Genomic DNA, 26,752 nt, shown 5'->3' with positions numbered 1-26,752 from the left:
CAGATTTCTCAGCGATTTGACGGTCCACGAACACACCCATTTTTAACTACATCACTATCTTTGAACACCATTGTCCGAGTTAAGTTAGAGTATTACTAAAGTAGAGTCTGGACCGAACACCGGTTATGAAATCGTCAACAGATTCAAAGTCTTTGAAATCTGCAAGTTGCAGCCCTGTGCAGGATTTATATATTATAGTCCTTCTTTGCAAGCAGCAAAATTATAAAGAGTCTGAAATTTGTAATTGAGCCTCTCCAAAAATAGAGAGCAAAGAAAATTTCAATGCACGCAGATTTACAGATTAGTAGGGGTTTGCTGCAATAAATGATAAGTGAAATGTTCTACTGCGTCATGTAAGATTTTCATTCACTATCAAAGTGCAAGTGGTATATATCAAGAAAAAAGATGCTAGCAAGTTGTCTACGCACATATTACATGTGTCCACGTAGGTCCAGTTCACTGCTGCCAGCAAAGTTTGACAAATCTAGGGAAGTGCAAACAAATCTGTGTGCTGGACAGAGTGTATAATCGGAAGAAGGAACTAAGTGCATCAATACACGGACAAGTTAAGGTAACTCTGCCTACACCGCCTAATATGGATTGTGGTGTTTCCTGATCTGCGAGTTGTTAAAAACTCTTAGCCGAGAAAATTGAGGTGTTACCCAAATAACCCTGAGATTTATTTGTGGGGGAGTAATTAGTAGGAAAAAGCTACCATCTAGGTGGTTTCAATTACGAAATTTGGTGCAAAACATTTTACAATTCAACAGCAAAACTAATTTAAAGCTTAGAAACGAATATGAGGCAAAAGTTAAAGAATAAACTGTAAAACTCTGTAATAATCCTGGTCACAATGAAGTCTGATTGGAATGTCTTTGGTACCACGAACCCCTGCATAAACTGCTTTAAATCCATTTGGTGATCCAGAGCCTGCAAAAGAGGAAGCCACATCGGCCTGATTGTCGGTAGGGTCTCATTAAACAGATATACACGTTATATTGTTGTTTGTGGTTTTAGAACCTCCCTTGTGCAAGGTCCCTTCCTCAAGCAAGCATCACTATAGACCCCATTAAAAGATCTATTCGTCCATACAACCAAGGTCTACTGTGCACTTAATGGCACAAACGGGTCCGTTCAATACAGCAGGGGATATCCGGCTGGGTGCCTCTGTTTATACGCAAAACAGCCAGCAAATTACTATATCCCTATTGGTTAATGCACACCATTAAAGGGGACGATGACTGTGATTGGTGGGACGGGTTGTCACGTGAGACGGAGCAGTGGAAGTTAATAATAGCTCAGGTGGAGAGTTGGTGCGGGGCATTTCCTGGTCACCCAATCTCAGAGTTATATATAACATCAGGAGGCACCTTTATTGGGCGACCCATTGAACAGTTAATACAGCGTTTCTACTACCATTTCAGGAGAAGTTTTACTTCTTTTTTACCGATTAACCCAGATGGGCCTCGAAACTGTATTTATCCTGCTAGATGAGCCCACCATGTGCTAGAGTAAAACAATTGCTCTGTAGATCACAATTGCATATTCGCACACAGCACGTGCAACTTTTCAGAATACTGAACATCTTGACAAAACAAAGATATTATTAAATGTATCTAAAATGCATCATTTTAAAAATGCCCAAACTTTCCAATAAAACCTAACCCTGAGTCCTGCATGTATAAGAATATCGTCTCCTTCTTATCTCAGATCATCTCATAACATGATCACTCCAAACCAGAAATTAACAAGAAGTACAAAATATAGGAACCACATTGTGCAATCAGTGAAGTCAGCTCCATTTGCAAAAACCTAGTATAACCAAGTCTTCAGTAGGAAGTACTAAACCAACAGTTTGTAACTGAATTGAAATGGTTAAGAACATACTACAATATTGGCCACTTTCAAGAAACGTTTAAAGTATTGTACGTAAAATATAAAATCATTTATATATTATATGTATGATGTTTTTAGCAATTTTATCAACTACAAACAAACAAAGCGCAAAACGGTTTAAAACAGTCAAAGATGCTAAACACAATGTTTACACTCTGATCCTATTAGGGTCAAATCAGAACCTAATCAAAAAGTATATTCTAATATTAATAAATCTGAAAACATCTCAAAAGATTGCTGGAATGATGAATCTTTTATTTAAAGTATTAATTGTAATGTGTGGTCTTTGGCCCTATCCAGTATCCAGGCTATCCCACAGAAAGTCAGATTCATACACTATGACTACCTTCGAAATTGGGATTTATTTGGAAATTGTGGCAACTCTATTTATTTTGTTACATTTTTTTGTTAGAAATATTAATTTAAGTTAAGTATTTGATATTATGCAATAGAAAATTGCCTGTGAGAATCTACTATTTTCTGTCTCATCTTAGGGGTAACAAGCGAATTTAGGAAAATAATGAGAGTTCTGTGGGAGTGTGGGAAGTAATAGGGCACTGCCAAGGCCCTGGGGCATGGCGCCCAAAAACAAGAGGACTGCAGTTAAACACCAAATGAAGAAACAATTCAACTATAATGGATATTCATCTTATGAATGCTGATTATGTGAAGAAAGATTGTTGCCCAAAATCATTCTCGAGTTGATTTTCAAATCAAAAGAACAAGAAAAGCAGATGTGAAACAAATGGAGGAAATTTTATACATTTGAGTGCACTGATTTCATAATATTTAGGCCATGAAACATTTAGGGAGTGAAAATTGTAATTTTACTTCACTATCTTTATAGTGTGCCCCTTGGTGCTCTAGTCTGGTATAGAGACAAAATTTGAAACACATTAATGTCTTAAACTTAGAAATTCTTCTTTCCTTCGCATTGATTAATTATTGGTTCTTCTAAAAAAATTTACAATGTTGCTTTAACTTTTAACTTAGAAAGTCATCTACTGTTTGACAGATACATAGATTTAAATGGAACCTTGGAGGTTGAATGATATAATTTACACTTTGAAGATAATTCTCAAGGCCAATTCTATATGGCATGGTGGTCATGTCATCCGTGCAATCCTAAAACAGAACGGTCATCAAATCAAAAATCTAGTGATCTTGTGACAAAGCACTGGTGTGACAATCAATCCTTAAGGAATGAGACAACAAAGAAAACCAATAAAACTTTAGTGCTATAATAAATATTATTTCCTGCCATCATAAATATACTGAAATAAGTAAACCCATCTTTAAACAAATTGTATTCTGTGTAAAATTATCTTTATCCCGGTTACTGCGACAAGTAAAAATGCTCTTATTAGGGAAAGGAGTTTACTCGACGTTTCAATGTAACTACATCGTATTTTTTTAAAGTATTTTTTAATACTTTCAACACTACTATATAACAAATAATTTGAGATCATGAATACGATGTAGTTACATTGAAACGTCAAGTAAACTCCTTTCCCTAATAAGAGCATTTTTACTTGTCGCAGTAACCGGGATAAAGATAATTTTACACAGAATACATTACAACAATGCGACTCATAAACAATACTCCAATCCGGATATTACATTTAAACAAATTGTTAATTAAGTAAGTTACGATATCTTATGACCCTATGTAAAGGGAGGTACTCACGCTTCCACAATCAATTACTTATGCTTCATCATCGATCCACCTCCACGACTGGAGTTGCCTTATATATATATATGTATTCAAACAACCATTGCAATTGTCGTGAATCACAACAAAGTAAATAGAACCATTCGTCGGCATAAAATTAAGATGGTCCAAATTCAACTACCAAGTTAAAATCTTGGCAATTTAGAAGCTACCTTATTAGTCATTTCAAAAAGTACAAACTGTCGACTTTAAGAACTTGCATATTGGAAGACCGATACACAATAGAGTTGAAAAGCGACTCTTAGTCTCACGCTTGAGGGGAGTTATATTGCAAGGAGATTGGAGTCATCTTCTGGAAAATACAGATCGAAGAGACACAAACTGTAAGTTCTATGAGAACATTTCGAATATTCAATGCCCTCCAACCGATGATGACAAGAAGGCGAATAGTCATCGTCCATAAAGTGTTATGAATGTTTTGAATATTAGTAAACAATGCCATGCTAAAAGCAGGACAGAAAGTTCAACTTAAGGTTTAACGAATTTCAATTGTCTTGTGGCTCAGAGTTGCACCGTTGTAAACTTTAAAAACAAAACCTTATCAACAAACCCTTCAGCAGGTCTATTACATCAGGCCTACAATAAGTCACCATTGTAATTTTAATTTGAAGACCCTGCAACTAACTAATCAAATGGCATTTCGTCTCTAGCGCTGCATCGTTAAACGTTTTACTTGCCCTAACTTGTGCGTGGAAGGATATTTTAGCTGGACAAATTTAAACGGCAAACATCTTATCTTTAATTCGAAATGCAGAGCAGCCTGTACTGTGCGTGTATTTTTAATGATTTTAGTGTGTATTAATTAACATGTTTAATTATTCTAATCAACGCAAATGATTTCAGCTCGCTTACAATTAAATTAAATGACAACTTTTTCCAGCAAGTAGATTGCCTCTCTTCAAGAAGCAAGCTCATACTAGTATTTAATTTAATATACAATTTCGATCTGTTCCAGCTCATAGCCCCGCTACGGTCTCGTCTTCGAAGCGCGCGAAGTAAGCATGACAATGCGCGCGGTGCGTCAAATCATTGGCGACCCCAAACTTATTTGTCATACGTTGTATGACCCGCCGCGCACGAGTGCGCGGCTCCCCCTGTATCGTCGACGATAGTGAAACGACCGTGGGGGTCGCAACGTGATACAAAAACTTATTATTTTGATATCATAATATCATATATATGATATAGCATTGCTCTGACCAGAGCCCTCTCGCTTGCAGTAGCGCGCGACCGCCGCTTTCAACTTGTGAAACAAGCGCATCACGCAGTACGCGTATACACATGGCTATGTGAAGATATAGCAAACATATTTTTTTAAAATATATTTTTTGTGCACGGCGCTACCTTGAACCCGTAAAATTAAAAGTTGTTTTACTACTTACCAGGCGCGCCTATCCCTACAGTGGCGCTATTTTTCATTTTTTAGCTTTTTGTATAGGTGAGATGAGCGAGCACAGAGCAGTTACTACTTATGTATTTTTGGTTAAATTACGCTGTAAAACTATAACCCTAGGATCCCAATCCATCAACAATGATAATACCTGGACTTACCACAACTTTCACATCGCCCCTCACTCAGTCACAGACCAAACCAGTTCATCACTTTTACATAGCTTGTATCACGTTGCGACCCCACGGTCGTTTCACACCCCCACTGACGATACAGGGGGAGCCGCGCACTCGTGCGCGACGGGTCATACAACGTATGACAATTTTTAGTGTGGTGACTTGGGGTCCATAAATATAACAATAAAAGCTGATAAACCAAAAAGAACAACTGGGGTAGGTTTACCTGGGGACCTCAGGCTATTATGTTCATAAACATAGAGATTCGGCGGAATGACAGGCTGAGCGCGGCCCAGTAAGGGTAGGTAGGTAGCCCTGGTGGGTGCGTAAACTTTACGGTATGCTCTCTCCAAGATCAACCTGCTTCTTCATTTTAACGTGAAGCCTAATTTCTAGTTTTTATAAAATATACAATAAGTAAGTAAGTAAGTAAAGATTATGACATTACATCATCACAAGTGTCTACAAAATATCATTGCACTAAATAGAAAAATAATTTAAATAGATATATTCTTCCATCAACATTAATAATTTATTAAATTCAATTTTATTAATTAATAAAATCTAATGCATTATATATAAATAATTAATTAAAACTTCCCAGTGGAATAAAGATTTATAAAACGCTTCTTTGCCACAAAAGGATGAAACCAAAGATATTCATCATGTGTCTCCTTATTGCTCAAATAACTGGGTCCTTCAATTTTCCCTAAAACTTCATTCGAAACATTCCAAAAATAAAAATCATTTAAAATCAATGCAAGTGCATGTTTACTAATCTCAATCTACCTAACAACTCAATAGCCCAAGTCACCATACCCGTAGTATATGCCATGGTAATAGAGGAAAATAAATTTTTTAGGAAAACAAATTTAAATTTTGGTATTTATTAATAACAATCAAAACATATCATATCATAAAAATAAAGCCGCGTGTTGGTTGACTGCCTCAGTAATGTGAATAATTTAAGCTTGAAGGTGCCCTGCTCATTTACAGAACCTTATGCGGCGATCACAAAAAGGCACTTCTAAAGCTGCAACATGCTTATAATGATTCAGCATGGACTTCAAGCGATTATGACATAATGCAGCTGTCATTTGAAAACAATCCCCTTCAACAAATGTAATCCAGTGTTCTCACTTCTCGCCCCACAGGTTCCTCCTATTAAAAAATTTTTGATTTTGGTAAATGTGTGCTGACTCCACCACCTATGTATTTAACCTAATATTTAGTGTATTACAGGTAGACATTGACTTAGGTAGGTATTTTTATCTTAAGGTAGATATCAAGAATTTGGTAAATTTCTTAATTGTATGACTATTTCCATTATTGAGACGTTTTAAATATTTGATTTAAGAGGTTTTTTTTATATAGGACTGGTTCACAGTGTGAACAGATTCCAGATTTATATATTTTTTAGGTGATATTTAATAAATGATTAAAAGAACCAATTTTAAAGTTGCCATAGTTTAGCCTTTAGGTCCAAAAATATACCCATTATGCTCACGTAAAAACAACTCTAAATCAGTAGGCTGTCACTCTATTAATGCACCACACCGCTTCCTCCACTGCACTAAAAGTTATACAATAAATTCTTCAATCCTAATTTTGTATCGTGATGGAGACCGGTGTCCATACAAAAATTTTACTAGGTTGCCGTTTGGTGTGAGCAATAGCGAACAGCACGAACACTCCTTTGCCCCGTCAACCTATATCTAATCTATTTAAAGAGTGACAACCATACTACACATTGAATTAGGATTCCTTTAAATATCAAATTGATTTATTGTAAACTTGTTTACTCTGTAATAAATGGCATAAAATTGAATATTTGTTTAACTGAATTTTTGTTTAACTGACATATTCATGAGGACCTGTGAGCGCCAAATTTAATTTAAAGTTTCTAGAGATCATACATCACTACGAGTTACTCATGCTTTTGGATTATAAGAGTGCGGATTGTCAGGTATTTCATTCATTCATACTTAATCGGTTTAAAGCTGTATATTTAGAACTCACTATTGTTTAAACTACGAAAGCAGAACGTAGATAATGGACAATATACCGACGACAATACCAAGGACCCGAGTGCCGCATTGACTTTTCCGGATCCGTTTTTACCGAAGGCTTATCCACCAGTTACTCATGCTGCATGTATAGTCTGATAATATTTTGTTTTATCTCTAGCAAGCATTCTGTAAATTGAAGTGTCGTATTTATTATAGAAGAGCCAGCCAACCTCCGCATTATAATCTTTTGTGTGCCAAGTTCGTTTATAAAATCTAATCATATAATAAGATTGATCCAATAATCTAAGATGAACGGTATATCATAGCTCATCGTTATTAAAATCCGAATGGATGAATTAATCAAGTAATGTTCCCTTTCAACACAACTAAATAACAAACAAATGCTTGCTCACCAGTGGGATAGATGATATCTATTGCTCAGGATTTACGATTGCGCTCTGCCAATTGCATCACTTGATTTAATTTATTGTATATATAATACTGTTTGACACGTTTTAGATCATGTAACACGAACTGAGTATGTTCATGATTAAAGGATCGGATTGTATTCTTAAATGTACGTTTTTAACCATCTTTTCTGATGCTCACCAGTGGTGACGCAATCGTAGGAGCTTTAAAGTTTACAACTAATAATTTTTATCAGAGCGTTTTATCAGCTTTTGGAATAAATTGCCATCTTTTGTTAGAAATTCCGTGTCTGTTATTGATTTTAAAATTAATCTAGAAGAATTTAAAAAGACTAATAATTTAGTAGACACAGGCAACTTTTGGGAAGTGTCAAATATAGTTTTAGCAAAAATAGAGGGTGTAAATTATATCGAAAAGAAGAAGCAACAAGTCCAATATTTATATAAAAATCCGTGTGTTGCCAAGAGAAAGGGAATAAATATCTCATGAATTTGTTTTTATTTATTTATTTTTTAAATTAACTGTTTTTAACTTTTTAAACTTTTTTATATGTAAACAAATTATGACAATTATGTTAGTTATAGAATTTGTTTGTTTTTTAATGATGAAGGCTGTGAAATGTTCACAGTTCTGATAATGAGGAAATCAGAAAGAATGTTTAAAACTAGTGATGATGTTTATGTCATTATTCTTAATCTAATCTAATCTAATCTAACCTACCAGGACGCGCGCCGAGTTGGACTCGTCGACGGTCCAATATATGGAACAGATATTTTACGAGTATCACCCTTTAAAGTTTTTCAAATTGTTGCTATAATTGATTTAATATAAATTTGTTGTTTTCTTGAAAATTTGTTGTTTTCTTGAGTAAGCCAACAAGCTAGATAATGCAAGGCCTGCGGAATATCCAAAAACAATTTTGTGGACTGACAAGTTATATTTATTTACTTTAACTTTTATTGAAATTCAATTTTCTTGTAGAGCAATGCTCTACTGGGCCTTCCCGAGCATACTTCATTGAAAATTTAAAATCTCAAAAAATTAAACCCAGCACAATTTTTTGCAAAAAGTCATGATTAAACACAATTGAAAATTAAACGTTAAGCTTATTGTAGTCATCGTAAATTTCATAATAAGTCGCGTATAATCCAGGAATAAGACTTTCACAACAGCTTGTACAACCTAAATTTTCCTTAAAACATTTGACGTGGACGTTGTTTTGACACCATGAGCAGCTGCGGATGTTTTTGGAAGAATAACACCAGCCGCTACAGCTACCACATTTTATTTTGATTTTATGACCAGAAGTATCAGTAACATTTCCATTCGCTGCCATTTAAATTAACTCTTATGCTTGTGGAGGAATTAGAGAATAAAAAATGTATAAATTTATAAATAACGTAAAATATGTCTATACTAGTACAAATCAGATTCTTTCACGAGAACCGGAGGTCCTGTATGCTACAGAATCGTGATTTGAGTCTTATCAACGTGATCTAAATTGTTAAGTAAAATCGGTTAATACTTATTTGTTTAAAATATTCGCTAAATCAGATGCTAAAATATAGTGCCCTTATCTCGATTCTCGGGCTTATCAGTATGATAATATGACTTTACCTAGAGTGTATATTATATCGTTGTGATTTGTATATTGTTGTGTGAAATTGTGTCGTTGTGTAGTTTTGTGTGGTGATTTTTGCTATTTAGTTGTTTGTGAAGTTTTCGAAAATACTGTTGCACTGAACTTTGACTGAGGAAACTTGCTTGATGTTGATTTACCAAAGAAGTCTCTAGAATTATTAAATAAAATGTGCACGTTTTGTTTGGTAATGTGAAAATGTTTTTAGGAAATGTATGGTGGGATGATAAGAGACAAAAAATGCTTGATTGTTAAAGAATGTTCATCAGTTCATCTGATAAGCTTAAGAAGATAAGCATTTTCGACCAATCAGATCATTTCATCAAAGATCGATCGTGGTAGCAATCAACTGGTGAATTTGGATGAGGAGTGAGGATGTACTGAAAAAGAAGATATGAAAAAACTTGATGACATGCTTAATTTAAGGGCTTGACAGAATAGGTTGATTTTTATATAATTAATTCATTCATGGATTAGTGCTCAACTTCGGTGATATCTGAAGGGACTGTTAGGCTCATGGTGGTAGAGCCACGCACAGTTCCTGTGGCGTGGCAGTTCTGATCCACATAACTTGCCAATGCAGTTGACAAGTTTATTTGCAACAGCCCTTCTGACATCGTGATGTAAATGGATGCCATGCTTATCATTGCGGTCCCATACGTAGTATGAATGAACACGCTTGATAACGGCATGGGCATCATAAAATGTCAGATTGGGAATCACCCTGGCGAGATTCACCATACATAGATTGAAATCATCAATTTCTCTGTTCAACCAACCAATTCTAGTTAAAGACAAAGCACAAAAAACAAACTGTGTGCTTTTGTTGCTCTTACAGCTTTCGACAAGGCGGGGACAAAAGTTATCAGCCAGACTCTTGGCAGATTTTCCATACCGTGAAAGATCGTTAATGCCACATGAGATGATCACAGTTTTGGCATGTTTGAGGTCATGGTCCAAAGAGTCTATGAGCTGGTAGTTCAAACGCTTCTGACAGCGGTGGCCGGGTATCTGATCGAACAACCATTCAGGTGTTTCACGATGAATAGAGTCATGTATGAATAGGACCCTGGAGTGACGAGACTGAGAGGAGGAGTTCTGAGCTGGAGGGGCAACAGGTGGTATCCGATGAAGAGCTGGAGGTGCAGGCTCAGTGCATGACTCTTGTTGTTTCAGTTTGCGGAAAGTTAGTGAAATGCGTGGAAACCTTACCGAGATATCGCGGTCAATGCCGTGGCGCCAGTTGTCCTGATCTGCTCGTGACATGACGTAAAGTGAACCGTGCACAAGTGGAATTTTATGCTCGACAAAGGGGCCTACTGTACTTGATATCCTAAGGTTTCTAGTTGCTCCAATGGACACTGTATAAATTTGACTATCATCCATTATGCTAGGTTCGCTGTCATTATGCATTGGTATGCCGACCGATCCGTCCTTGTATAATGTGCAAAGGCAAGTGTAGTTCTCTGGGGTTATGTCAGCGTCCAGTTTTTGCAGTTGCTCGTACACACGTTTCAGAGTGGGTGGAAGTGGCTCAACAGAGACAGGATGTGAGGTTCTGCCGTACGTGTAGGGGACGGAGCCATAATAAGTTGTAATACGGCCTCCAGGGTGGTGCATGTCAAAGTTTAGCTCACTTGAAACTTCACCAAAAGTTAACTCGGAAAGATCGCACTCTAAAAGTCTTACCGGCGAATGAGGCATACTTGTAACTTCTCTGGAGGTGTCGAGGTTCTGCGAGGGGGCTTCAGAGATGAGAGTTGCAGTCTGCTGTGTGATGAGGGTGGTCTGTTTCTTCGTTTCATCAGAGACTTCTTCTATCGCAGTGAGAGCACGTTCAGTTAGATTTTTCACCGCCTTCTCGCACTCCCCATTAACAGTACATGAAAGAAAGTTAGCAGCCGCAGTTAGACTATTCATAGATTGATCTAAATCAACGACTATTTGACGTGTAAGATATTGTTTGATGGCGGCTTGTTTGGTGTCAGGCTTGCGCTTAGTGGCTTTGCCAGTAAATGTAGAGTCAATTAAGCGGAGCCTGTTGTATTCAAAGTCAATATCTTCTGTGGAGAGGGTAGGTAAAACGTTTAAACATGTCTTAGCGCAGAACGTGTAAATTGATGGCACACCAAAGCCCAACATACCGAGGGAGGGTGCCTCCGTGTCTGAGGGTGACCCGGAGGCAGCGGGTTTAGTGATACTGTTCTTCCTAGCAGGAGTCTTCTTAGCAGCAGGTGTCTTGTTAGCAGCAGAGGTCGACTTGTTAAGATGGCCGGACATGATAAAATCAAGCAATTTCTTATCAGCAAGTCAGTGCACTTGTGAAAAGATTAGAGAGCAAAAATGTTGATGCGTAATGTAAAGTAAAATGATGAGAATGATGGTAATGTGTTATTTGCAGGGGCAAAATAGATATTTTCAATTTTGAGCTTTATCAAGGTGAGGCCCTACGAAATTAAATTTTGCTACAATGAGTCATATCAATAATAATGAACTATTTTGTATGTGAAAATATGCATTAAACTGTGTCATCGCACATGGCGAAAATTGATCTACTCAAAGGAGTTCTCTATGCACAGCTCGCACTGAGTGTAGATTATATCGATAAGCGTTTCACTAAGTTGCAATATAAAATATTATTGCTTCGATGTCTGTTCCCAAACCAATGTTGGTGCTGATACAGTAATATAAAAAGGAATACAGTTGTTGTGATCTGAGTGAAAACTTGCAACATTATGCCACTGGTATGGCTGTTCCTCTAAAGAATAGGAGATCAGAAATTTGTCCACTAGCTCGTTAAAAAGTTTAAGGAATCCATTACATACAATCTTAAAAAGGCAAGAGATCATTGTTAATAACACAAAATAGTTTGTGAACAGCATTTAATATTAACAAAGGCTATAGGGTACGATCTCCGGAATCTATACAAGTATTCAGACCTAAAGATCATTTGAACGAATGGCAGCCTTGAGGTGTCAGGGGAAGCTCTTACGGTTGCTCATGTTGGGTTCATCCCTTTTAAGCTTATTTCATCATGTGAATCTTATGATTTTTGTCCTTTATTTTACATTATCCTTTATACTACACCTACACAGCTTGGATATTCCGGGTAGAACTTGATATTTGTTTTGAGATATAGATAAAATTATAGAGATTTCGACTAATTTTGGTTGAAAGTTGTCCAACGCCGGGTCACCCGGTTAATTGAGGGTATTGGCACACTGCCATATAGCAGCAGGTTGGAAATTCTGAATTTAACTACATTAGCTGAAAGAAGAATTCGTGGGGATCTAATAGAAACCTTCATAATATTCAGTGGTTATATTTGGCCCAGATATTTTCAATATCAGCAGATCGGGTATGAATATTGTTTCAAAGATAAAGTGCAGTATTGGGGGGGGGGGGGGGGGGGGGGGATCATGTTTTTTGTCCGTTTTTGTCCGTTTGGTACCTATATTTTCAAAACGGACAAAAAATAAAGCGGACAAAAACGGACAATAACGGACAAAAACGGACAAAAAATAACAAAAATGGAAATAACATTTAGATGCTTCCTCCTCTTCCTCTTCCTCCCCCTCCTCCTCTTCCTCCTCCTCTTCCTCCTCCTCTTTCTCCTCCTCCTCCTCTTCCTCCTCAGTCATCCTCCTCAGTCTTCCTCCTCCTCTTGAATCCTCCTCTTGGGTTCTCCTCCTGGGTTTTCCTCCTGGGTCCTCCTCCTGGGTCCTCCTCCTCCTGGGTCCTCCTCCTCCTGGGTCCTCCTCCTCATCTTCCTCCTTCTCTTCCTCAGTCCTTCTCCTGATCCTCCTCCTTCTCCTCAGTCTTCCTCGTCCTCGTCCTCGTCCTCCCTCTCAGTCCTCCTCCTCAGTCATCCTCTTCAGGCATCCTCCTCAGTCCTCCTCAGTCCTCCTCCTCATCCTCCTCAGTCCTCCTATTCCTCCTCCCCTCCTCAGTCCTCCTCAGTCCTCCTCCTCAGTCCTCCTCCTCTTCATCCTCCTCCTCTTCCTCCTCAGTCCGCAGTCCTCCTCCTCAGTCCTCTTCCTCATCCTTCTCCTTAGTTCTCCTCCTCCCCAGTCCTCCTCTGTCCTCCTCCTCCTCAGTAGTCAGTCCTCCCCCAGTCCCCCTCCTCGTCCTCCTATTCAGTCCTCCTCCTCCCCAGTTCTCTTCAGTCCTCCTCCTTCTAATCTAGGTAAACTATAGGTAAAAATATAATATTAATCATAAGCTAAAATGTACTAATCTTTGTATTCTAAATGGGGAAAGAAGAAACATTGTCAGTCAGTTGAGAAAATTGTCAGTCAGGCTATATGGCAGCTTTGTAGATGTTGTGACAATGCTAGTAGTGGTCCCAGGCTTGCGACTGGAATTGCGGTGTTAAATCGATTTAACGATCCACCTCCCACTTGTTGTTTGGTACTTAGCTTTAATAGTGTTAGCTGTAGCCATTTATAGCAAGAATCTTAAAACTAAAGGGGATGACAAGAAAAAGAGGAAGGAAAAAGAATAACGGAACAAACAATTAATTAAAGTATTTACAGGAGCATTAGTTATTGTAATTACAAGCTTCAATAATAAATCACTGACTAAAACATCTAATTAAAATGACACTTGGTACGCTCGCCCATTTTCACTGGTCAGTCTGAACTTCGGTTTAGCACGTTGTACACAAGTTATTCATCTAAGTTTCAGAATTTTTTCAGTTTAGCAGAGTTAGTACCCGTGTTTCAATAAAATCAAAAGATATCAGGGGAGTTCTTTAATAATGTTATGGTCATCTAGAATACCGAACTTCCTGAAAACGTTATTATATTTCCTCAGACAACGTTTAATACCTTTAATCAGTCTATCACGGCTATATCCTCTATCAATTAGAATTTTGAATATCTTGTGAAGATGGGAGGTAAAGATATCCAATCTAGTGCAAACATTACCATATCTAAGAACTTGACTTGAAAAAACGTTGTAGCCAACCTCGGTTGGGATGTTACTGTGAAGAAATGTAAGGGATACAACATGAAAATTAAAACCATCAGTTTTGTTATACACTGATATTTCTAGTCCTTCTGTGGAAATATTAATATTTAAATCAAGGTAGTTAATGATTTTATTATTGGAACCAGCTCGCTCCATCTCCAATGAATTAGGATAAATATCTTTAATCAATTTATGAAAGTAAAGGTAGTTAATAATAGATAAATCGTCAACATATCGTTTATTATTGGATAATATCTTTGCTAATCCCATTTTCTTTTCCTGAAGTAAACGTTTCATATAATTAAATTCCTTTTTGCCAACAGTGAGATCAGCTATAGGGGAACTTGAATTTCCACCCATAGGAATACCCTTGGTTTGTATGAATACAATCCCACCGAAGACGACATAAGTGTTATAAATAATAAATTTAACAGCCTCTTTTAGGTCATCTTGACTAAAGCAGGCATGAGAATCATAGGTTTTATTGGAAAAGAAACATGTATTACTGTCTCTTTTAGAAATACAAATATATCTATTACGGTCTGAAAATATTAAATCAACAACTTCATTAATCATATTCTCTACTTCAATCAAGTCTAATCTGGTATAAAGAGTAGTAAAATCATATACTTGTATATTATAAACATCGCTATTTTTGATAGCTTCAAGGAATTCACTTGAGGAATCTATGCTCCAAAACATGTTTATACCGCTGTTGTTGTAGATTGCCTCGCAGTATTTCTTGAAGTATTTCCTCAAAAGTTTCAGACAACAGTTAACTTGGACGTTCAGTTGTTTCGTTACGCAAAAACGGGCACCTGCAATGAACCTCGCCTTGTAAGGGTTCTTATGAAGCTTAGGGTTCCAGAAGATGCGTGCTAGTCGTAAGTTTTTATCTTCAACTTGTACATTAAATCTCTCCTTTAGACTCTCAGATATTTTATTGACATAATGAGTTGACATAATGAGTCTCGTACTAAGTACTGCTCAGTCCTCCTCCTCAGTCCTACTCCTCCTCCTCCCCCGACCCCCTCTTGGGTCCTCCTCCTAGGTCCTCCTCCTTCTCCTTCTCTTCAGTCTTTCTCCTCCTCCTTCGCAGTCCTCCCCAGACACCCTCATCCTCATCAGTTCCCTCTTTCTCATCCTCATCCTCCTCATCAGTCCTCCTTCTCCTCCTCTGTCCTCCTCCTCAGTCCTCCTGGGTCCTCCTCCTCCTGGATCCTCCTCCTCCTTAGTCCTTCTCCTCCTCCCTCTCATCGTCAGTCCTCCTCCTTCTCCTCCTCAGTCCTCCTCCTCAGTCCTCCTTATCAGTCCTCATTAGTCCTCCTCCTCCTGGGGCCTTTTCCTGGGTCCTCCTCCTGGGTCCTCCTCCTCATCCTCCTGGGTCCTCCTTCTCCCAGTCCTCCTCATCCATCTCCTCCCCAGTCCTTCTCCTCTTCCTCCTCCTCCTCAGTCCTCCTCCTCCTCCTCAGTCCTCCCCCAGTCACCCTCATCCTCATCAGTTCTCCTTCTCCTCCTTAGTCCTACTCCTCCTCCTAGCCTCCTCCTGGGTCCTCCTCCTGTGTCCTCCTTCTCCTCCTCAGTCCTTCTCCTCCTCCTCCTCATCAGTCCTCCTCCTCAGTCATCCTCCTCCTCTTCATAAGTCCTCCTGATCCTCCTCTTTCTCCTCCTCAGTCTTCCTCCTCCTCCACAAAATGTGTAGACTATTCTTAGTACCTAATTGAGGATTAAAAATTTGAGAAAGGACCATGGTCATTAACCGGGCTACCCATTTCTGCAGATAGCCTGTAACAAATTGTGGAGAAAATTTAAATAAAAAGTTACAATTTTTGTCCGTTTTTGTCCGTTTGGTACCTATATTTTCAAAACGGACAAAAATTAACGGACAAAAACGGACAAAAAATAACATGATCCCCCCCCCCCATATTAAAAGCTCTAAATTAAGGAATCTTCGTAAAGCTTTTTATATCTGAGAGAGTTATACCTTATTGGTATATTCCTACCAGTGGATGTTAACAAATCTTCTAGTGTTAATTATAGTAAGACAAGTCTAGAATATTTAGGACTGTTTTTAAAATGGAATATATTGTAATCATCATCACTGGAATGTGTCTGATGAGGTGATAAGTAGAATTGAAGGAGATAATTATTTGGAGGACAAAAGTAGACATAATGATTATCTGTGATTTCATCACTATTTAGCAAAGAGGAAGCAAAGAGGAAGTTCATTAACCTGAACTAGGTTGATTGTGTATATTTTACATAGTAAATAATTTAATTTATTAACATATTTTAAAGAATACTTGTGATGATCTCAAGCTAATATTATTGTGTTTTGATTTTATAAGATTTGGTAACAGTGGACCAATTCCGTTACCAGGGCACTAGACTGTGCTATTAGTTAAACAAAAATTTCAATTAAACAAAAATTACATTTTTATGCCATTTTAATGACCAACAGAACAAAATTCAGATAAACAATAATTTCAATTTTATGCCATTTATTACACACAACTAGATTACAATCAAATCAATTTGATATTTTTAAGGAAGCCTTATGAATTGTGTAGTATAGTTGTCACTCTTTGACTAATTTATAAATAGGTTTGACGGGCAAAAGTGTGTGCGCAATGTGCGCTATTACAACCTAATAAAAGTTTCATATGGACATTGGTTGCGGTCTAGATAAGACAGTATTGGGATTGTATTTGTATTAAAGCGTTGTGGGGCGTAAATTCAGAGTTGTTTTTTAATGAGTTAAATGTTAAAGTGTTTCTTATAATTATGTCAGTAAGAAAGAGAAACATGACGATTAGTGAAACAAATTTTTAGTGAAACAAAAAAAATTTTTTTCAAATATTGTATTTGATAAAATAATTAATGTTGGTGGGGAAATATATATTATATATTTTTTCACATAGTGTGATGATATTTTGTAGACATGTGTGATGATGTCTACAAAATATGTATTCTATTTACTTACTTACTTTTTCTTCAAAATTTGTTCGTTTTTAAATGCAAACTGAGGAATACAATGAAAAGCTTACTAGCACATGAAAATTAAAGTCTCTGCAGTATTTTGTAGGTATGGCACGTAAAGAATCAAAGAAAAAGAGAAAACAGAAGCATAAGAAAAGTAGTAGCCACAAAAAAGACAAAAGGAGCAAGAACGAAAGTTTCGAAGATGTTTCTTCAGAGTCTTCTTCAGACCTCTCGACATCTTCTTCATCGAGCTCATCCAGTAAAAGTGAAGGGTAAGAAAATGTTTATTCTATTTAATGTGACTTCAGGAATATTTTTAGTGAATGATAAATGTCCAAAACTGATGTTTCAAAATTAATTAGATTTGATTTTTGCAGTTTAGCCGAAATCTTGTCAAGTTTAATGACCTTGCAATAAATACATTTGGATCTAATAAATAATATTAAGGATAAAATTTAAATATATTTTCACTTTTAACTGCCTTAAACTCTAGAAGTAACATTTTAAATTCTAGGGAGGAAAACAATGCACTTACAAAAGCTAAGGCCATGCTTAAATTTCGAACATTTCAAAAACGTCTTGAACAACGAGAAAGAGCTGCAGGTAAGTGTTAGACTGTTACTTTAAGTCCGGATGTTGACTGTTTACATTAAATGTTGATATAGTGTGATATGTTGTGCACTTTTATAGCCCACAGATTCTTAGATATCCATCATCGGCTAAATAGTGACTAGTTAAGCATACAAATCTCATATCAACTTTCTGTCCAGTCTAATATTTATATCTATCCGTTCAGGAAAATCCAAAACTAATGTGAAAGAGTTATTTGATTCGTCAGTTCCCTTGGATATAGAGGATCTCAAAGCAGAATTCGATAATGCTCCCGTTCCAAGTTTAGACAGTGACGACATATTAAGAGGTAGTCTTTATTTTCCTTTTCTATAAAAAGAAGTAGATTAATACTAGTTAAAGGACTGTACACTGTACAGCAAGTTTATAGCTTTCCGGTATCGAATAAAGCCCAGTTTTCTACATTTCGTTTTATTATTCCCTCTCTTCTTATAAGATTATAATCTTGAATATCAAACCCTAATTACATTCAGGTGGCCAAGAGTCAAAAGGGAGAAAAACTGTTAAAGTCCAAGATTTTTCAAACATCACCACCGGCAAGCTGCCCAGCAAAGGATTGATGACTAAACCTAAGCCTGACAAGCTTGTCAATCAGTTCTTTGCCAAGGAGCTTGTTAACCCCAAACCAAAGACCTCTATCAAGATTGGTTTTATAACCTCAAAGATCAGTAAATCAGCTCCAGAACCCGTGCCTCTAGCTCCGGGTCTGGAGATTTGTCCAGTTACTCCACCAGATGGGTACTCCATGAGATCTAAAGAAACTGTAGAAGAACCTTCTCATTCTCAAGGTACCGTGTGCTTAAAAGATGTTTTCTTGGAAACAGAAATTGTTGAAATTGAAACTTTTTTGGAAATGAAAACTGTTCAAAGTGTGAGGGAATAATATCGTCTAAATTGTTTAGTGTAATGACTCATTATTCCCAGTATTTATCAAGCATATAAAAAAATTACAGTAAGTGACAAACTATAAGTAAATAAAAATTTTCTGTTTGCAGACGTTCCTGAGAAAGAGGGGCCAGTGCAAGCGGAAGTAAAAAAGTCTGCTCCGAGAATAATCCACCAAGTTTCAGAGCCAGAACCCGAGCCTGCACCGACCCCTATGGACCAGAGTGAACAACTCGCCCAAACGGTAGTTACATCATATTTTACTAATTTTGTTCATTTTAAAATCATCCATTATATTTATTTAGTTTTCATGATAACTGCCATATAATACTAAGTATAATGACAGTTAAATTTTCGACCTGAACTGAAAATGTGTTTATTTCAGGATAACGCTCAGCCAGATGAGGAGACAGGTGAAGGGGAGGAGGAGACTGAAGAGGGAGGTAATGAAGCAGCGGGTGATGAACCAACCTACTCTGGCCCAGGCCCTACTCCTCTACCCCCTGCCAACTACTGCAGTGCTCCTGTCAAGTTGGACCCCATTGATCAGATATCTGCTCGAACTGATAACCAAGAGTTTCCTCCAGCCTCCCAATTTGCTGCTGCACCTCAAATTGGTGGTCGTCCCGTCCAGTACACACAGGCTCCACCAACTATGCCGCCGGGTATGCCACCTCCGTTCTCAATGGCTCTTAATGGGATGCCATCAGGCCAACAAACTGCCGCACCAGGACCACCAACAGCACCGTTCCCTGTAGGTGCCTTAGCTCAACAGATAATGAATCATCAGCAGCAGGCTACTTCTACTCCACCACCTCAACTACCAATCCCCCTGGCAGCTAGATTCATCTCTCCTCACACTGCCACATCAGAAGAAAGCGCTAGCAATGCTCCACCTTACGATCCTAAGAGGCCGTCTAGGTTCGACAAAGCGCCACCAGGTTATGAAAATATGCCTCCAGGATTCGATCCTTCGAAAATGCCTCCAGGATTTGATCCTTCGAAAATGCCTCCAGGATTTGATCCGTCGAAAATGCCTCCGGGATTCGATCCATCGAAGATGCCTTCAGGATTCGATCCTTCGAAAATGCCTGCAGGTTTTGATCCATCAAAAATGCCTCCTTTTGACCCATCAAAAATGGCTCCATTTGATCCCACAAAGCTGCCGCCAGGATTTGATCCTTCTAAAATGCCAGCATTTCCTATGCCACCTGGCATGCGACCTGGGCCATTTCCTCCTGGACAACGACCCCCATTTGATCCATCTCGCTTTCCAGTTCCTATTCCAGGCAGACCACCCTTTGATCCTGCTCTAATGCCAGCTGGGTTACCACCAATGTTCAGACCTCCACACTTGCCTTATCCTCCCAGCTCAGGTGATCGTGAGAGACACAGCCGTGATAGAGATCATGATAGGGACAGAGAACGAGACAGGGACAGAGACCGTCACCACGACAGTCGCAGAGATCACCACGACAAAGACGGATCACGACGGGAGCACCATCGGGACAGGGACAGGGACCGATCGTACGAAGACAGAAGGAGTAGTCCGTACAAGCGGGATGACCGACAAGGCAGTCCATATGATCCTAACAGAAAATCTCTTCCTCCACCTCTTCACAATGGTCATCACCCTCCATCCCATATCACTGCTGCTCAGTGGAACAAAGATGAAAAACCTGAAGGTAACATTGCATTGGAACGTTTTCAGTTAGTATGAGTGAAATACGAATACAACAAATTATTTATCTGAATTCTACGAATCTGCATGTTGGGCCCATGTCATTCTATTATTTACGGTCTAACCATCAGATCTGAAAGCGAAGTCACCTCCAACCCCGGAGATAGATCCTAGAGCTGTACGCGAAGCTCTCCGGTTCCTTCAAGGAACCACTGATGTTGATGACGATGTTGTTCGCAAAGCTCTCATGAGTATCAAGGTATGAGAATGTGTTCATAGTTTGTTGAGGGTTTTTATATTCTAAACTTCAGGTTTCAAAGCATTGTCTTAATTCAACTACCTTATAGGATTTTATTTGAACGGATATTACGTGGACGCTTTGAGGCCCAAGTAAACGAAATCAGCTATGATTTATAAGCCATTTCCTTATCGTATCTCTCCAATTTGGAATCCGACACTTTTTTAATAATATGGTCGCAAAACTTTTTTAAAATTTCCTCTTAGTGCAGTTTCAGGGACCGAAATAATTATAAATGTTACTCGATTATCTTCCTAGAATGTTCTCCCTGTATTTACATTTTACATGTTCAGCCGACAATTATTTTGTATGTTGAGTACAACTGTTTGTAATTAGCAGAATTAAAATTAAAACACGTGATTCTTCAGTCAAAGCAGAAGACGGAAAAAGAGCAACAAAAGTCGTACTCAGCCGCACCGACTGCATACAACTTCATGAAACCCGCTGACGACACAACAGAGCGCGAGGATAGGCCCATGTCTCCTGAAATACAACCCCACGAAGCTGAGAGGATTGTTCAGGAAGTTAAGGCGCAGGAACGGTTAGCCCAACAGATGGGACACATGCAAAGTTCCATCATACCTCACCCCATACAGAGTGAAGTGTTGGAGGAGTTGCCGTTACAAGAAGAAGAAAGTAGTGCGACCCCAGCCGCCCCAGGACCTGAGATACCAGCTACTGGCCTGCCTGAACCCGACCATACGCCTGCTTTAGACCTGGACAAAGCTGAATGGCAAATTGTTAGTCAACCTTTCTTGTCTTCTCATTAATTAATGTGGTTAGGAAGATTACTAAGGTAACGAAATCTGGGGCTCAAATCCTTAAATCCTAGTACAATGTGTGCACATTGAAGATAACACTTATTTATCCAGGTACCAACTAAAGGAACCACTGAAGAGGCACAAGCAGGCGGTTACACCTTCCCTCCTGAACAAGCAAAGGAGTACGATTATAACCATTACTACATGCATTACTACCAGCAAGCTTACAACGTTTGGTCAGGTATAGAACACTTTATTATTTTGAACTGGGTGGGTGTGGCGCAAACTTGTTTTGGCACGTGACAGCGTTTTACCATGTTTGAAAAGCGTGTCAGGTCTTGAATATGATTGGAACTATAGAACCGAATGTAATGAAGTTTTAGAGTCATGTCTTTTCTGAATTTGCAAAATCTATAATTACTTCATTCATTGAACATATGGAAAGCTTCCGAAACAGGCTTCTTCAGGGTCATCAGACCATCTGCGGACCATCGCTCTGGTAGCTCCAATCGATTATAATGCATTTTGTTTTAGAAGAGAAAGAAAAGCCGATTGAGGCAAGATATCCTGTGAGTCAAGGATACGGACACAAGAGAGCACTTGAAAAAGGGGGCGCCGTAAAAGGATCTGGTCGAGCCATTCTCTTCAACAAGGTAACATTTTACAAGCACCTCCTGTACAGGGTCGGAGAGCTCTGTTTGTAAATAACATCTTTTTGTACTAGCAAAAGTTTCTGAACGTTCAGTGCAAAGGCAATTTATCTCCCGCGGCACGCACGTTCATATCGGTAATCTGTACCTTTCATGACTACTAATTAGCATCTCAAAACAAACACGGCCATTCTACGAAGTTAAACTTCCTTTTTCCTAATTATTAGTCGAAATAATAGTTTATAAAAAGAATAGATAGCAAAACAGGCCAAACAAAGAATATGCCGCCCATTTGTCATGTAACTAAATCGCAACTTCAAAGAAAATTAAGCGATACAGGATACTGCTCTATTGACAGCTCTGCAGAGTGCGATAATTAACGCACTGGGAATTTTCAAAATACATATAAGCAAAAAATACCACTCACAAATTAAACCCATGTTTATCATACCCAGTTTACTAATTCACTTTTCGTTTAATGTATTTGAGGCGAAAGAACGATTACTCCTATTGGTATGGAGCGATGAATTAAAAGGAGATAACAGCTGCAAATTGTACATTTCACTACACTGTTCAAAGGACAATTAACCATTTGATGAATATCGATGAATTTAAGGAGTAAGGAGTATTCATCTTAGAACGTTTTCGCGTTCAGAGTGCCGTTGATATCCCATAAATTATTCAAATCACTAAAATTACTGATGGGGTGAGGGGCGGTTTGTGTTTTACTGCTTCAATTATATTGTAGTCAAATAAATTTCATCACCATAGAATTGCTTATGCTGTTAATTTTGTTATAATATGTTTTATGCAGTAATATGTTTTATGCAATATCATTTTCATACATTAGATGAACTCTAACAAACCTCTGAACAGATTTCTAGGTTAAAGTCACTATGGCAACGAATGATCGAAGAGCTACGAATATTTATTGCATACTTGTCATTATTTTTGTCGTTTGCTTTCCACCCATCCGTTGAAGACAATCAATGATCAAGCTGTACTTAGGGGTCGTTCACATATTACGTTATCAGCTGAGGGGGGAAGGGGGGTTTCCAAATGATTACGCTAGTATAATTTTAACACAATAGCTAAGTGTAAAACTGATTACAGAGGGGGAGCCGCGCCGGGGAGGGGGGGGGGGGATTATAATAAAAACTTATTGCGTTATGTCATAACTCATATATGTGAACGACCCCTTATTGTCATGATTACACGATAATTGATAATATGATGATATGATTTTCTAAATTAAGATGAGATTAATTGTGCACCCTTGAATGTCTTCAATGGAGTGCTGGAATCTTGAGCTTTAAATTTTGGTGCTCTCAACATTTTGTGTTAAACTAATTTACTTTGTTGAGACCACTTTTCATTGCTTGATATTCTCCCTCAAAATTGTGCCTTTGTTGTTTAGATTTTATTGTTGATATTTATTTCAAAAATAGTTTCTAATATTATTGAATTGGGATAGCTTGCTCGAAAATATTGAGCTACTCATTCCTCAAATTTAGGGAGCAATGCATCGTGTGTGTCTCACTGTTGCCATGGTGACAATTGGTAAGTTTAAAAGCTATCGGGTCCCCACTTTTGGAGACGCTACAATTGGGTTTGTATTTAAACAGTTTAATTTATACCCGCTAAGTAGAAACCATAAAGGAACGGTAAAACTTCTAAGCGAGTTTGGAACCTTCTTTTTTTTACAGGAGGAAATTCAAGGTCTGGTGCTAAAACGCAAGAAAATTGCACAAGAAATGGTAAAGAATCCGGAGTCTTCGGAGATGATGGACAAGATGGAGGCAGTCCAGCACAAGGTAACTTACTTTAGCACATTCGAGTCAGCCATCAGGGCATGTCAACAATTGTTTTTGATTAACGAACTTTTAAGTTACTATTGAGTTAGAGGTGATGTAAAATGTTCGCAGTTAAACGAATGCGGAGTTACTGAGACGGAGATTGCGATGATGGAGACATCTAAGATGCAGAGTGCATTAAAGAAGAGACGCCAGGAAGACAGTGAATGCCCTGCCTGGGCTAGAGCAGTAAGATATTTCTCCTGTTATTCGATTTAGAATTAGAATCTGATGAGATCCCCGCAAATGTGCAAATGTGTTTTCTTTAAATTAAATCTCTGTGCTTGGTGTTCTACTTGCTAAACATTAATCCACCTCAGGACATGTTCTATGGGTTACCGACAGTGCGAAGTGCGGTTGCCATGGCAATTTTGAAGAAACAAGGTTGGGTGGTTGGACAGGTGTTGGGAAGGGGCTGCCCTTACGGCTCCGCGTTTGGTGCAGGATCTCTCCAACCGCTCGAGTTTATGGTTAAAACCGACCAAGCAGGCTTGTTATGTGCCGAAGAGAGAGCAGCTATGAAACTTAAGAAGTACGGGGACGTGATGCCGTCTGTTATAACAGAGCCGCTACCTGCACCCCGAACTACCACAAGTGGTAGACACCCAATAGCCGCACTCGCGGACTACTGCCACCAGATGAAATGGAAGCAGCCCGAGTACACGTTGCTCAAGGAAGAGGGTCTCGCGCACAAGAAGCTCTACTTCTTCCAGGTACAAAAAAATGTTGCGTTACAAATATTTCTTTAAATCCTTATCAGAAGTTTAAGAATATGATAGTGAAAATTGGCTGTTGTCCACATTGTATAATCATGCATTGTATAATCATGCATTGTTAACAACGGTATCCGTTTCTCTATTAAATAACTTATTATTAACAGGTGGCTGTAAAAACGGACAAGTTCACAACTCCTAACGGAGCTCGAAACAAACGCCAAGCGAAGAGCGACGCTGCTTCCGCCTGTCTTGAGAGGCTCGGTCTCATGACGTCTCTTCCTCCCGGTTACTCTTGACAAGGAGACATAATACGGAATTACTTGAATTACTGATCGGCTCTTGTTTTGCAGAGAGGAAGAATATTGAAAATTCAGAAATAAGTTAGAAACTTTGGCATGTGAACTGAATGATTGTTTTATCCATTATCGTAAGTTTTGTTCTAACATGAATACACGTTAAATCTTAAAACGTATGGACTGAATGAATTTCGAGTCGCTGATTTAAATCACACTAATAAAACTGCAAAGCTGCACTGAAATAAATTCTGTAGCCAAGAAATGGTATATTTTATTGAGAAGAGCTCTAATTTATTTTACGTTTTGTAATGGCATTCAGGCATTGGCTGCATTGCCGTATATTTATTAACTGGTCTCGTCTTGGATTTTTATTTCAAAAGTTATACAACTTGTTTCTCTCCTTCGTACTCGTCAAATCTTCACAAAAGAAACATCTTTTTAAAACAATTGTCACATAAATATTTCAACCATTATAAATCATCAAATCTCCTTTTGAGATATAATCTACAGAACTTACACTTCGGGTGTAACTTTAGTTTAAATAATTATGCCAGAAGTGAACGAATGACAAAACTGATGCAGTCAACTCTTACAATTTAGATGATCATTTGTATCAAATATTGAAACAAATGAACATGATTTTGCGAACAGTTTAGTTAGTTCGTTCAATTAGTTGATCTGTTTAGTTCAGAAGGTTACATAAATTCTCACACAATTTAAGTTAAATGCACACGAAAGCGAAATGTGAGATTAAAGTCAGAACGATATCGAAGTTCAAATATTGTGCCCACATTCGCTCCCACTAAATCGCTCGCCCAAAGTTAAAGAAAATTCTTGTGAAAAGGCCCTGAGGGTACGAAAGTAATATTGTTGCTTGTGTATTTTTGGATGCTGATTCCCAACCACCCCCCCCCCCCCCCCCCCCCCCCCATGACGTAGGGTGGGGGGGGGGGGCCAATGGCATAAATGGAGAAAATGGAGAATTACTCATAGGTTTTTCCATTTTCCCCATAGAAATAGTCTCCATTTTATGCCATTGAAAACCTGAAAAATTTAGAATTTCGAGAAAAATTATTAAAAAAAAAGATATTTTCGGCCAATAATGAACAGAGTGTTTTTCAGAAAAACTTTGAAAAATTTTGACTTAGAAATTACCCCTCGGTACACAATTTTGGACTCGAGGCTTCCCCCTGGTAATGCGATCTCGGAAGGCAGGCCTCCCCTTTGCAACACGAGCTCGGAATCGGGAGCTCTCGATACGAGAGGTACGTATCGAGAATGACTCGGGCCGAAAATTTTCTAAGTCAAAATTTTTCAAAGTTTTTCTAAAAACCACTTTTCTCCACGTTTCATGCTACCGTCTTCATTATAAGCCGAAAATATTTTTTTGGTTTTTCGGTTTATCGAAGTCTGCACCTACCCCTCGATACACAAATTTGGACTCAAGGCTTCCCCTGGTAATGCGATCTCGGAAGGCAGGCCTCCCCTTTGCAGTGCGAGCTTGTTTCGACTGTCGAGGATGTAGGTCTCACTTCTCAGTGCCTATTACTCTCCCCTATTACTCACTCCTGCTGTAGCCTGTAGAAATAACTTTACACTAGGCTTGAGTAATTATGAGTTTGCCTAAAGTGTGCCTCAACTAACCTAGTATAATCATCTAGTAGCCTACTATGAGCTTTCATAAGCTTGTTACGCCCCTAGTAAGCGTAAATAAACATGTTAGGATGTCTTGACATACGTTGCATGCCACTTTTCATA

At 38.3% G+C, this 26,752-nt stretch overlaps 3 protein-coding genes across 3 annotated transcripts in view; 2 read left to right on the top strand and 1 right to left on the bottom strand.

Moving 5' to 3' along the window:
- The window catches only part of LOC134826423 (ATP synthase subunit beta, mitochondrial-like), a 76,117-nt gene extending 55,637 nt beyond the window's left edge, over positions 1-20,480 (bottom strand). The window contains exon 1 of the mRNA XM_063838793.1: positions 20,475-20,480. The gene's annotated coding sequence lies outside the window, so the exon portion shown is untranslated. The remainder of the gene's footprint in view (positions 1-20,474) is intronic.
- The window catches only part of LOC134826398 (serine/threonine-protein kinase Nek10-like), an 89,396-nt gene continuing 65,976 nt past the window's right edge, over positions 3,333-26,752 (top strand). The window contains exon 1 of the mRNA XM_063838755.1: positions 3,333-3,360. The gene's annotated coding sequence lies outside the window, so the exon portion shown is untranslated. The remainder of the gene's footprint in view (positions 3,361-26,752) is intronic.
- Positions 17,249-25,382, top strand: LOC134826395 (uncharacterized). The gene is made up of 14 exons (XM_063838742.1): positions 17,249-17,496; positions 17,739-17,827; positions 18,021-18,143; positions 18,328-18,642; positions 18,850-18,983; positions 19,125-20,424; positions 20,552-20,679; positions 21,087-21,458; positions 21,591-21,720; positions 22,014-22,132; positions 23,836-23,943; positions 24,055-24,171; positions 24,303-24,695; positions 24,863-25,382. Exons 1-14 carry the CDS (start codon positions 17,330-17,332, stop codon positions 24,992-24,994), a joined length of 3,627 nt encoding a protein of 1,208 aa, XP_063694812.1. The 5' UTR covers positions 17,249-17,329; the 3' UTR covers positions 24,995-25,382.

This window comes from Bolinopsis microptera, chromosome 1, assembly GCF_026151205.1.
Source record: "Bolinopsis microptera isolate Bmic1 chromosome 1, MBARI_Bmic_1.0, whole genome shotgun sequence".
In the NCBI taxonomy this organism is placed as follows: domain Eukaryota; kingdom Metazoa; phylum Ctenophora; class Tentaculata; order Lobata; family Bolinopsidae; genus Bolinopsis; species Bolinopsis microptera.
This window is presented reverse-complemented; position numbering and strand designations above follow the sequence as displayed.